Source organism: Manacus vitellinus, unplaced genomic scaffold (assembly GCF_001715985.3).
Source record: "Manacus vitellinus isolate BGI_N305 unplaced genomic scaffold, ASM171598v3 scaffold_12_pilon, whole genome shotgun sequence".
Taxonomy (NCBI): domain Eukaryota; kingdom Metazoa; phylum Chordata; class Aves; order Passeriformes; family Pipridae; genus Manacus; species Manacus vitellinus.
In genome coordinates, this window is record NW_021938949.1 from 2,033,395 (window position 1) to 2,046,743 (window position 13,349).

At 48.1% G+C, this 13,349-nt stretch overlaps 1 protein-coding gene across 5 annotated transcripts in view; it reads left to right on the top strand.

Moving 5' to 3' along the window:
* The window catches only part of XIRP1 (xin actin binding repeat containing 1), a 33,836-nt gene extending 21,337 nt beyond the window's left edge, over positions 1–12,499 (top strand). For 4 of the 5 annotated variants that reach the window (XM_018089208.3, XM_018089212.3, XM_018089209.3 and 1 more), the window contains 3 exons: positions 780–940; positions 2,186–2,239; positions 3,825–12,499. In XM_018089208.3, coding sequence (XP_017944697.3) covers positions 780–940; positions 2,186–2,239; positions 3,825–11,522 — 7,913 coding nt within the window. In that variant the 3' untranslated portion in view covers positions 11,523–12,499. Of the gene's footprint in view, positions 1–779; positions 941–2,185; positions 2,240–3,312; positions 3,701–3,824 lie in introns of those variants that run through there. The other variant, XM_018089214.3, reaches the window with a different exon arrangement.
* Positions 12,500–13,349: the final 850 nt, after the last annotated feature.

The window sequence follows — 13,349 nt, forward strand, 5'->3', positions numbered from 1 at the left end:
ATACCATCCCTCTGTGTAGCCCCCAGGAGGTCTGGTTAATAGTTCACCTCCTCCTAGAGTGGCCATTTCTCCATGAACCCAATAGGGACAACCTCAGCTGTAGTATCTCCATGGGAGACATCTGAACAAAGGTAGGAATGCTGAATATCTTGAGTATCTCAGCAATGCCATGCTGGGCTCCATTGGGGGCCCCATGGGAGCTGGTGCAGCTCAAAATATCAGTTCTCTAAATTAAGAGCAGGGTTTGGTCCTCTGGCTCTGCCAGAGGCTCCCTGCTGCATCCTGGGACAAGTCTTGTAGCCTCTTCATCTCTCCATTTCCTGAAACAGGCTCCCAGAGAAAAGGTGAAGATAAATGGATATAACTGCCTGAGAGGCACATCCATAGCAGAGTGGTGGGAATTGGCTCAAGTTAAACACATGGAGCTCCTTCGCATCCTCTGACTCACTCGTGTTTGGTGATGGCCTTGTCCAGGGATGCAGGAACGGGGGTGGGCTCTGTGCCCCACCAGCAGGATGGTGGCATCAGGTCACTGCCAAACGCGTGGCTCTCATCCAGGCTCAAAATCCATTTCAGCCATGAAGAAGGTGGAAATGTCCGTGATTTTTCTCTGAACCAAAAGGGCATGATGTTAAGTTTTGGGGGGCCAGGGCAGGGGCTGCCAGGGGGATTGGTGTGCAGATGGCAGAGCCCGTGGTGAGCAATGCCCAGGCTCCAGGCTGACCCTGCCCTCCCGTCTTTGGCTCAGGGCTCACCACGCACGTCTGTCCCTGTTTCAGATGATCGGACACGGTCATTTTTAGACACATCAGACAACACTATCCACATACTTCACCAAGGACGAGGGAGGTCCTCTGCGCCCTCCGTGAAGGAGCTGTCGGCTCTCTATCTCTCCCAGACAGCTGCCGCTGCTGCTGACGCCGGCAGCCCCGCACAGCCGGTAAGCACCAGCATCCTCCCCCTCCCAAATCACCAGCGGCATCCCAACAATGTCCCGCCCAAGCAAGTGGCTGTAAGAGAGTGAGAGAGAATGTGTGTGGTGAAGTAAATCTGCAGAAACACAGCGTTTGTTTTTCCAAAAAATGAGCATTTTTTTCCAATTGTCGCTTGAAAATACTGGATGAATGTTATCAGAGGTGCTGGTATGTGTGGGATTTATAAGCTGTGTACAAAAAACCACGTATTATATACATATTAAATTCACACATACACACACGAAGCACACACACATCTACATCCACGAGCCCATAGAGTTTATTCATGTATAAGATTTCTGCTTTATTTGCGTGTATGTATTTACACATATTCATGGAGGAAATATTTAGCCCAGAGCAAGACCTACGTCTCCATCCTATCCCCATTCCAGCACACACACATACACATGTCCATATATACCACACTCAGACATAACTGTACAGTGCAACCTCCCGTGTTCCTCTGTTTGTAGTCCTTAGTCTGGAATCCAGGGATTTAATCCCGCACTCCAAGATGATCAGTGGGCCATAGGATACTTCAGGGTTATGAGGCACATTTTCCCCATTTCCCCCGTACCAGTGGTGATCCAGGAGTAACATGGGATGCGATTTCATATCTGGACCACTGCTGCAGGCACGTTCCTGTTCCCCCCTTACTCTCAACCTTTTATGGTGTTCAGAGATGTAGTCTCTCAAGTGTGTATTGGGACTCCCTACTGGATGAGTCCAGACTGAAACAGTTCCAGTTGAAAATAAGTGAATGGAGACTGCAGCTGAAAAATTACAACTGGTTAGAAGACTTAAAAAAAATAAAATTAAAAAAAAATCCAAAACAATGAATTAAGCATTTTGTAATGCAATTACAAATATAGATCAGTCTTGTTTTTTAGAAGTTGAAGTATAAACAAAAAGAGAGCCTAAATCAAACTTTCCTAGTTTTGATTTCCTCTAACTCTAAAAAAATGTGGTTTGGGTTTTATTTGTTGGCTGAGATTTTAGGAAACGTACATTTTTGATCAACCTGGAATAAGATTTTTTTTCTCATCTGTACAGAACTGCCAGTGACCCAAAAAAGAAAACCTGACCTGTAATGGTTTTCAGGTCTCTGGAGTTGATATGCACCTTAATACACATAAATGCATAAAAATACATATACAGATAATGTGTCTTTCTATGCAGTTAAATGTCATTTCTCCACATATCTTTTACAGAGTGCTGTGAAGGACAACTCCATTCACTCTCCCCACAGGCAGAAAAAAAGCAAGGTAGGAAATGTTTAAGATAAGCACCGTTATCTAACCAAATATTTGTGGCCTGTGAGTGTGATTGAAATACCCACACAAGGCAGCAAGGAGCACTTTAATACTGAATATAGCTATCAGCTGCTCAGTCGCCCTTCCCCACGTTCAGAAGTTCTTCACAGATAAAAAAAAAAAAAACCAAACCACCCTTATTTTTAAAAAGTGCATTCAAAGTAAGTTGGCTCACGCGAAAGATTTGCATTTTACACTTGCTGCAGAATATGCTGATTTTCGGTATTCTGAGTGTGGGTTTCTTTTACTAATGTTGAAAACTTATTTTTAGCCGGAACAATCTGCGTGTAACAGAGTGAAATAACACCGCGCACCACTGCTTTGAGCAACAACTAATAATATTCCAGGCATAACTCCACAGACGTAACTGCACAGGCATGCCAAGGGTCAGCAGATCTGTTTACTGAAAGGAAAGCCACCAGGATTACAGTCTCTTTTAGACAATGGTTAAAGGCTTCAGCTACCTTCCCTGTGGACAAACGCCCAGGCAGAGCAGGTTGCAGGTATTCAGTTCAGTGTTCGGTGCCCAGGGTTCCCAGACTAAGGAGAAAAAAATGCAGAAAGGGAGGCTCAAAGGTGGGCTGGACATCCACAGCCCACTCTGTTCACTTCTGTACCAATGCTGCTGTGAATATGAGCTGAGCTCAGACTGAGTTTAAACAGGTCTAACTTCCCTGGCACCCAGCTATGGGTGTTACCCCAACCTCTGATCCTTCAGCCTTGTTTTTTCTCCTAAAGGAATTTGGCCTGCTGATCCCAGCAGTTTGTAGACCTTAGTCTCATATCTGTACAAGTCTGCAAGTCAGAAGAGCTTTATTTAAGTCTCTAATTGTATAACTGTCCATCTATTCTTGTGTAAATGGTGACATGGGGTACACCCATGAGTCCAACAGAAGAAATCATTAATCAGATGAACATCCTTTCCCCAGCTCTCCCTCTTGAGCAGTAGGCAACCCATGGTGCTACCAAAAGCTCATCGTGCTACCTCCCTACCCAACATCATCAGCTCAGTTTGACACTTTGGTTCCCTCTCCCCCTTTTACTTCTTGAGACCTCTTCACAAAAAACTCCTTGACTTTCTCCTGCACCCATATCCTGTGTTCCCAGACTCCCTGCAGGTCCTCACACTACCCCAGACACAGGGGAGCAGGAAGGAGAAGTTAACTTTTAGCTCACTACTCTAAGACAGCCTTTTCCACGTCATTCTTGTGGTCACTCTCTTGGTGGCACAGCCCAAATCGAGCACCTCTGTTATGCTGTAGCTGGACTGAATCCTGGGGACTGTAGACTAACCACCTCACCTGGATTAGAGGCCTTGCCTTGAGCCGTTGCAGTGGAACCAGAGCTAACACCGAGCCTGGAGCGTGTGCAGTGGTGTGATGTTTTGGAGTGCTGTGTGCTGCTGAACCAAAGGTACGGAGCTTAGCAGGTGCACGGAATTCCCTTGTTGGCTTTTCCCTTTGCCGTTCTCACCATTAACGGCCGTGGGGTTGGCGGGACAGAAACTGTTCTGACGTTTGAAACTGTTTCCCCAAAGATGTCAGAAGCTCAGAAATCGTCTAAAGCAGCCACCAAGAAAATGGAAGACGACTTGCCTCCCCCTCCCGCCGTGAGCTCAGTCCAGGTCATCGCTCCGGGGAGTCAGGATCTCAACCCACTCCCTGTGCCTCCTCCAAAACAAGCCTTCTCCAAGTTCTACCAGCAGCGCCAAGTGAACGAGCTAAAGAGGCTCTACAGACACATGCATCCCGAGCTCAGGAAGAACTTGGAAGAAGCTGTGACTGAGGACCTGGCAGAAATGCTTAATACCGAAGACCCCAATGCACAGGCCTCTGTGAACCTGGATAAAGTTCTCCCAGGAGAGGTTCAGTCCATGCGCTGGATTTTTGAGAACTGGGCACTCGACTCCATTGGGGACCACCAAGCCACCAAGAAACTGGCAGAAGAAGAGATCATTCCTGGTGGGGATGTGAAAAGTACTTCCCTGAGGTTTGAAAGCCAGTCAATTAATGGATACAGCCTGTCAGCATCACCCAAGGTGTCAGAAACAGACCTTGCCAGAGGAGACGTTCGTACTGCCCGATGGCTCTTTGAAACCCAACCACTGGACACATTAAACAAACTGTATTCAGATGAAACTGAGGTGCAGGAGGCAGTTCTCAAGGAGCCTGTCCAGGGAGGTGATGTGCAAGGGGCCAAACAGCTCTTTGAAGCACAGTCCTTGGATGCTATAGGACGCTGCTCCTCAGTGGAGGAGAAGAGCATCCTACAACTCAAGTCAGAAATCCAGGAGCTAAAAGGCGATGTTAAGAAGACTGTCAGGCTCTTCCAAACAGAACCCCTTTGTGCCATCAGAGACAAAACTGGGACTATCCATGAAATCAAGTCCGTCTGCCGAGAAGAAATTCAGAGCAATGCAGTCAGAACGGCTCGCTGGCTGTTTGAGACTCAGCCCCTGGACACCATCAACAAGGACACTTCCAAAGTGCAGATAATCCGTGGGATTTCACTGGAAGAAATTGGAAGGCCAGATGTCAGTGGAGCAAGGTGGATATTTGAAACCCAACCCCTGGATGCCATCAGAGAAATCACAGTGGAAGAACAGGACTTCAAGGCTTCTACAGATTTTGTCACAGGGGCAGATGTCACTAAGCAGAGATTGCTCTTTGAGACCCAGACTCTTGACTCCCTGAAAGGAGAAGCTTCAGAAAGTGTTGTAGCCAAAGAACAAGTCATTGGAGGTGATGTGAAATCCACACTCTGGCTATTTGAGACGCAGCCAATGGAAACACTGAGAGACAATTTTGAGGTGGGACGCTTAAAGAAAGTAGAGCTTTCAGCAGAGGAGAAGGGAGATGTGAAGCAAAGAAAACACGTCTTCGAGACCTGTCCCCTTGGTAGCATTTCCAAGGCATTTGAGGAAGAAATTCCAGCCACCAGCGTGGAAGAGGTAGTAAAAGGGGATGTGAAGTCTTTCAAGACCTTGTTTGAGACTCTCCCTTTAGACAGCATTAAACAGGCTGATGCTGAGCCTATCACCAAAGAAGAGGAGGAGAAGATTCCAGCTGGCAACGTCAAAGCCAACCAAATCCTCTTTGAGACAACACCTCTGTATGCCATCAAGGATAGCTTTGGCAATTTCCATGAAGTCACCTCTGTAAGCAGAGAGCAGATCATCAGCGGGGATGTCAAGAACTACAAGTGGATGTTTGAAACCAGGCCCCTGGACCAGTTTGATGAAAGCATCAAGAAAGTGGATATAATACGGGGGATCACAAAGCAAGAGATGGTGGCTGGTGATGTCAGAACAGCCAAGTGGCTCTTTGAAACTCAGCCTATGGATGTCATTCATCACAAAGCCATGGAAGGAGAGGAGCACCCCTCAGTGAAGCGGGAGATCTCCCAGAGGGGGGATGTGAAGACCTGCCGGTGGCTTTTTGAGACCCAGCCAATGCACACCCTGTACGAGAAGGCTGAAAAGAAGCAGGAGGAGGACGGCAGCGTGCCCCAAGCTGATGTGAAGTCATACACATGGATGTTTGAGACTCAGCCCCTGGACTCCCTGAAAGGCCAGGAGGAGCAGTATCTGCAAGTCAGTAAGGCGTACAGTCAGGAGGAGTTACAGGGAGTTGATGTCAAAACTGTCCGGCACCTATTTGAGACTGAGCCCTTGGGCAGCAGCACTGTCGGTGAAGCTGACAGGAAAAAGACCATGCGGTATTCCAGCCGGGTGGAGATACAGTCTGGGGAAGTGTCCAGAGTGAAGGAGTTCTTTGAAGCTAAGCCCTTGGATACAGCCACCAAACCAAAATCCCAGAAAGATGCTGGGACAATTGAAGCCGGATCCGTGCACAAGTTCACATGGCTCTTTGAGAACTACCCCATGGATACCCTGAAGGACAACTCTGAGGGCATCCAGGAAATCCCTCCAGAAAAGGATATCAAGGGGGGAGATGTTGGAGGCAAAAGGTTCGTATTTGAGACTTATTCCCTTGACCAAATCCATGAGGAAGTGGACGAGACAGAGCTCCAGAAGATCCAGAAAGACACCATGAGCAAAGCAAATGTCAAGTCCTGCACGATGCTCTTCGAAAGCCAACCCTTATATGCTATCCAGGACAAAGAGGGGGGATACCACGAGGTCACCTCAGTGAAGAAAGAAGAAATCATGAAAGGTGATGTGAAAGGTGCCCGGTGGTTGTTTGAAACTAAGCCCCTGGATCAGATCAAGAAGGAAGAAGAGGTGTTTGTGATCAGGGCTGTCACCCAAGAGGACATCAAGAAAGGAGATGTCCAGGCTGCCCGGTGGAGGTTTGAGACAGAGCCTCTTGACTCCTTCTCAGTGGGAAAGTTGTCTGTGCCCAGAACTGTAGATGATGTGCAGAGGGGAGATGTTCAGTCCAACAAGCAGCTCTTTGAGTCCCAGCAGGTGGGCCAGAAGAAGTACGTGAGGATGGTCAGTGTCAGTGACGTTCAGCGGGGTGACGTGAGGACATCCACTTGGCTTTTCGAGAACCACCCTGTGGATTCCCTGTACGGGGATGCAGAGAGAAGCTCATCCATGAGCACAGTGCAGAGAGAGGACAGCCAGAAGGGGGACGTGAAACGCTGCACCTGGTTGTTTGAAACCCAGCCAATGGACACGCTTAAGGACACAGAGGAGGTGGTGGCCAACGCTGGGGCCCAGGAAGCAATCCCTCATGCAGATGTGAAAAGCACAACGTGGCTCTTCGAGAGCACGCCCTTGGATAAATTGAGTGCCTCTGAAGGCAGCATAGAAATAGAACTGAAAGAAAGAACCATGAAGGAGACTTTAGAGACTCTCTGCACTTGCCAGGCGATCCAGCATGATGGGATCCTCATTGAAGCCAATGATATGGAGAGTGTGAAGATGGTGAAGTACCAGCTCAGCAGCCCCGGTGCTCCAGAGATCCTGAAGGAGGAGGTTGTGGGAGGCCATTTGCAGAGGATTATGCTGCAGCTCCTGCACAGGACCAACGTGGAAGCACAGAGTGTGCTGGTAGAAGAGGACAGAGATGGCAAGATCAAAGTAAGCCCATTGCAGCTGCTGGACCAGAGTGAAGCTGTTAAAGGCAAAGAGGACTTCAGTGGAGATGTAGCCAAGGCTTTACAGGGCCTCCTAAGTCAAGATGCTTCCATCAAAAAGGGAATGGTCTTACAAGAGACAAAGTCAGGATCAGTGAAGATGACTCTCTACTCCCTCCTGTTTCATTCTATCCAGCAGAAAGTCATCAAGGGGGATGTGAAGTCAACGATTGGGAACCTGTTGGCTTCTTCTCAGGAGCAGAAAGCAGCAGCAACCATCAAACGGGAGGACAACGAGAAGGGAAATGTCCAACTTTTTGCGAGCTGCATTGAGAAGGGAGATCTCAGCTATCTGAAGAATCTCCAGCAGGAGTCAGAGATACAATCCCTCATCAATGCCCAAGCAGAGCAGGGGGAAGACGAGAGTGTCCCACGGGTTGTGCAGGGGGCTAACATACGTATCTTACCAAATAAAGAACAAATAGGGAAAGTAGTTGCAGAAGGTGAGCCAGGGACTATGGAGGGAGCAAAAAAGGGATTTGTACGTGAAAGCACAGGCAGAGAGGGTGTGTTAGAGAGAGAGGCTGTGCATGCAGCAGGTGTGACAGGCACCGCAGTGCAATGTCTTGGGAAGCCCCTGCCCACAGTGGTGGGAAAGGAAGAAATTCTGTCCGGAGGTCTTAAAGTGACTACAAAGTCAATCCAAAGGGTGGCTGATGCCAGCAAGAAGGCAGAGAAAGCAGAAGCCACCACTGCCCAGTTGAAGGAGCCCAAAACTATGACGCAAGGCACATTTCCAACCCAAGTGACATCTCAGGGGGCAGAAGTGGATGGGAAACAGCAGAGTGTGGTGAGCGGGGGACCAAGCCAGACTCAGACAGAAGAAAAGGCCCTTGGGAGTGATCTCCAGGCTGCAATGCAAAGCCTGAGGCTGGCAACAGCAGAAGCAAAAAACATTCAACACCATGTCCAGAGCAAGTTCCAGAGGAACAGGGAGGAGGTCCACACAGCCTGCAGGCAGCAGACAGTCAGCACACAGGGAACAATGACCCTTCAATCAACCATGCACCAACAGGACTCTTCATCCACCAAGCAGGAGAGCAGCAGCACTGCCACCAGGACCACCACCACCAGAGTCCAGGAGGCATCCAAGACCCACACAAGCGTGTCTCAGAAGAGCGTAGCATCACACAAAAAGGTCAGTGCTTCTGAGGAAGTACAGGCAGGACAACTATTGAGCCAGGAAATCCAAGTTGTGCCTAGTAGAGATTTTAGCATTAAGGATGGCCTTTATACTGCCACACCCGTGAAAACCTATATAAACCCTTGTGTTGAGTCTGATTACAAAGAGCAATCAGTGCAAGAAGAAAGAGATGTTGTTGTCAGAGGGGATGTACAGACAGCTATCAGAGCACTGCAAAGTGCCGCCACAGAACAGCGCCTGGTAGAAAAGGAGGATGTTGTCCGAGGTAATTTAAAAACCACACTTCAGTCGCTGGAAAAGTCTAACGTTAATGTCTCCAGAGGGGACTTTAAAGCTGCTATGATATACAGAAATGCAGGGCAGTCCTATTCTGTGTGTAAAAAGAAAAATGAGACTCAAGTCGCTAGTAACCAGACTGCTGTAGTGGCTTCAGGGTCGCAGGCTGATAATGACTTTCCTCCTCCTCCCCCAGTTGCTGTGATGAAAGCAGAACATTGCCCACCCTCAACTAAAGCAGCAAGAGAAGGTGCCCTTCCATTACCAACCAGCAAAGATGAAGTCCAAGGATGTTCTGCACCACTCCAGACCCCTCTTCCTGCCCTCCCTTCTCTGTCCTGCAAACCCAGTGATCAGAGTCCTGCAGAGAAGCCCAGGACTCCTCCAAAACCAGAAATTATTGGCCCACACAGGAAAAAACCTGTTCCCCCTCCAAAACCTGAGCACTTCTCACACGAGGCACATTCTGCCTCTGCAAGTAACAGCACAAGCAGATCAACCAAACCCATCCCTCCACCCCTGCCTCCAAAACCTCTAGGCTTGAAGGAAATCATCAGGCCAAAGGCTCCCACCACGGAGCTGGGATCAAGCTGCATGGAAGTTCATGAACAATCAGGCTATGAGGAGGTTCAGGCAAAATCCTACAATTTGGAGACATCTGTGAAGAAGACTGTCACAGTTCAGGGTACAAACACTGAGAGAAAGGTGCCAAAGTACTCTGCCAAAACCCCTCTTCAAATAGCAGAAGAAAGGTACAAGGCCAACAAAGCAGGACAAGGAAAGGTGGAATCAGACAGCGCTAAGACTTCAAAGCCAATAAAAAATGGAGTGGCTAGTTTTGAAGTCAAGCAGGGAATGGTGAGTGGGAAAGCTGCTGCTCCAAGGAGATGCCCAGGTGAGGTGGCTCAGAGGCACACAGAGCTGTGCCGAGATGAGAACGGGTGCTCTTCACTATCGCCTCCCATCTGTCCTGGTAGAGCACAGACAAATAATATGCCAGGACAAACTGAGCCAAGAACCTCCCCTGTGGGCCACACCACTCCTCCAAAGAGAGATGACACTGCACAAAACGCCTCATCCAAGGTGGAAAGGGAAAGTGTATCTAATTCTTACGGATCGTGGGATAGTCAGAGAGTCGTGCAGCAGGTGCATGAGAGGAGGCAAATGTCTCATTCAATGTCCTTCCATCAGCAGTCAATGAACTCCTTTGAGGAGCAACATCAGGAGACCAGTGGGCAACTGAAATGTCTTGATGGGGAGGCAGAGACACCTGCCCAGGAGAAGCCAGTGGTTGTTATGAGAGAAAAAAAAACGAGAGAAACGGAAGATGAGCGTCGGAAGAGGCTGTCAGTACACAAAGAGGAGATCATGAAAGGCAATGTCAAGGAAGCTATGGAGATCTTTGAGAACCTCAGGAGACAGGAGCAGCTGCAAGAAATCTTGACTCGAGTGAGGGAGTTTGAGGAGGAGACAAGCAAAGTGGATGTGAAAGCTCTGAAGAGCTTCTTCGAGAAGGTCCCTGAGTGGGTTGTTCGTCAGAAGGCCCACCAGGCCAAGCAAAAGGACAAGGCTGAGGCACTGGAAAAGGAGGACACTGACAGTGTCTCCTCAATGGAGCTGGTTTTTGAGGACCTGGAACGAGCAAGCGCTGAGATTATGCACCTGAAGGAACAGACACTTGCCCGGATCCAGGACATTGAGGAGGCCATCAAGAAAGCTATTTATTCTGTTTCTAGTCTCAAGTCTGAGTCAGACATTGCAGGGTTGTCAGGGCTGTTCAAGGAGTCTCTGGGGAGCACCCAAAGCTCTGTGAGCAGTAGCAATATCCGTAAAATCAGTATTGTCTCAAGCAAAGCCAAACAGGAGGAAGTCACACTGGAGACGGGGGAAGCAACATCTGTGGAAAGTGCAAAGGTGGCAGAAAAGACTGAGGCAGCCAAGGTAGAGCTGGGGGTCCCCCGCCTCATTCAGTCTCGTGTCAGCTCTCCCTCCTCACCTTCCTACATCACCATCGAGTCTGCTGCCAGGAAACCAGCAGAATCACCCAGGACAGCACATTCCCCCCAGGATGTCCCTTCGCCAGACTGTCTTGACTCTCCAGGGAAGAGGGGTGCTTTTGCTCATAACAGCTTTAGCTCCATTACCAATCCATCAGCTGGGTCTACTGGGCATGACACAAAACCCTTAGAGAAGAGACCAGACCCCCTCCAAACAAAAGCTGGGCTGAGCTCAATGAAACAGCACACCCTTGGCAATGCCAACCATCTGACCAGTGACAAAGAGAAGGGCTCCCTGGACACCTCCAAAGACAGCTGCCACTGTGGGAAGAAAGGAGGCTTTTCGGAATACTGCTCCCTGAATGTCTCCAGCCCACAAAATCCACGGAGGCAGAAAAGCATCCTGGAGCTGCAGACGGGGCCCGATGGCTCCAAGCTCTACGGAGCCACCCGGACTGTCATGGAGCAGTACGAGGAAATGGACCAGTTCGGGAACAAAATCATCACTTCGTCCACCACCGTCACCAAACAGTCTGAGACACAAACGTCTTCCACGTGCGATGTGGTGGCTCATCCCCAGTATGAGGTCTCGGCCTCACCCATGTTTCGGAGGTACTTGAAGAGCCCGGGCGAAAACTTCCACACCAACGGGAGTTTCCAGGAGCCAGGAGTGGTCTTTGTTACCTTTGGCAACTCCAAGCCAAAGAAGTAGGAGATTCTGGAGAGCAAGAGAAGACTCTCTGAGACAAAAGAGAAAGGCCACGATAAACATTTCTCCTCTTTCAGCTACATCACACACAGGGATTCACCTACACCCTAGGGACTTCTCAGGGTCGTCGTCTTGGTGTTCACACACAGACAGGACTAATGCAGTCTGCCTTGACACTGGAGGAGAACAGCCCTCACCTGGCCAACCCAAGAGACTTGGTGCTGCACCACAACCCAGAGTCCTGGCACTCTTAGAAGCACAAGGGAAAAAATCCATCCATGGGGCACCTTAGGGTATCTTCCCCCTGAAGGTTTGGAGGGGGGCAGCTCGTGGTGTTGTCTCGGGATTCTCTGAACTACTGCAGAAGGAAGGATAGGTAGGATCAGCTAAAGAACCAACCAATCTGGTCACTGGCGAACAAACACCTTCTTTCTTTCTAAGAAGGGCATCCTACACACACATATATATACACAAGCTCATATTGATGGGTGGGTTTGATAAGTTTTCTCTTAGCCATTAAGAAAAGAAAAGAAAGAAAAGGAAAAAAAAAAAAAAAGTCTTGAATTGCTGTCACTATTGGTTTTGGGAGAGGTGTTTATCAGTTTATTTTTCAGTTCCTGGAAAGTGTTTGATGCTACTGGAAATTGTCAAGCCAAGACCTACAGCTATTATCAATGCCATTCCCCCAAAGAAAGATGCTATGAAAGATTCTCTGCTTGAGTCAGAATGGTTACTGCTTTCCTTTGTTTTTTTCTAGAATTGTAATTTATTATTCAACATATACAAACCCCTTATTTTAGATTTTCCATGCTTTCCTACATGTTTACTGTTTAAATTCACTTTGAGACTTTGTAAAGCAATTTTCTTATTATTATGACTTTGTTTTGTACATTCTCAACTGAAGATTTTAGATATTTTGTGGCTTTTTTTTTTTAACTTCTATTGCTGCGTTCTGAAGGTAAACATTACCTCTAAAAATACTTTGGTCTGGTTGAGTTTCTTTTGTTCAGTGCCTGTTTCCATTCAAAGTACCTAGAAACCATTTCTCAATGGGCCAGTTGAGTCACATATTGAGAGAGCTCCAAATCACTGGAGGGATTTGGTCTACATCTGCTTTACAGTGTGGGTGGATTATCAGCCCTGCAGCAAGGAGTGTTCATACTCTTGTTTAAAAAAATAATTGAGTCCAGGGCAATATGGACACCCCAGTCCAGGACTCTGTGTAGGTGGGTGGAGACTGGGTAGGATGTATACACCAGGAAAGGTCTGGACACTTGTCTGTACCCATTTTCCCCAAGTGAGAAGGCAGCAGAGGTTGGAGAAGGCTCCATAAGCCTTGAGAGGGGGGGCAACTGATGAACCAACTTTTAGTTGATCTATGGCAAGTCACCTCATTTCAGAGTGCATCAATTTATATTTCTGAGATTGGGACAGTAACTTCTTTTCAAAAAAAACCCCATCAGTTAGTTGTTATGGTTAATGTTTGCCTTTTTCCTCTGAGCAAAAGAACCCACACTAAGGAATCAAGAGCAGGGCACTGGGGAGGAAGTTCAGAGTCCACCACTCCATATCCCTGAGTCCATGAGTCCATAGATAGGTTTTTATATAGCAGATATCATGCATCATGCATGATGCATCATGCAACACCTTGTTAAAGGTGTTGTAGACCACACAGGAGTTCTGCTTCCTTCCTCAAAAACAGGTACACACCCAGAACTCATTGATTTACATCTAGAACCCCATAAACTTGAAAGTAAGATGTACCAAAAGAAGAGTAAGAACATGATTTTCAGTTCCACCGGAGTAAACACTGAAGGCTGAGCTAGAAGA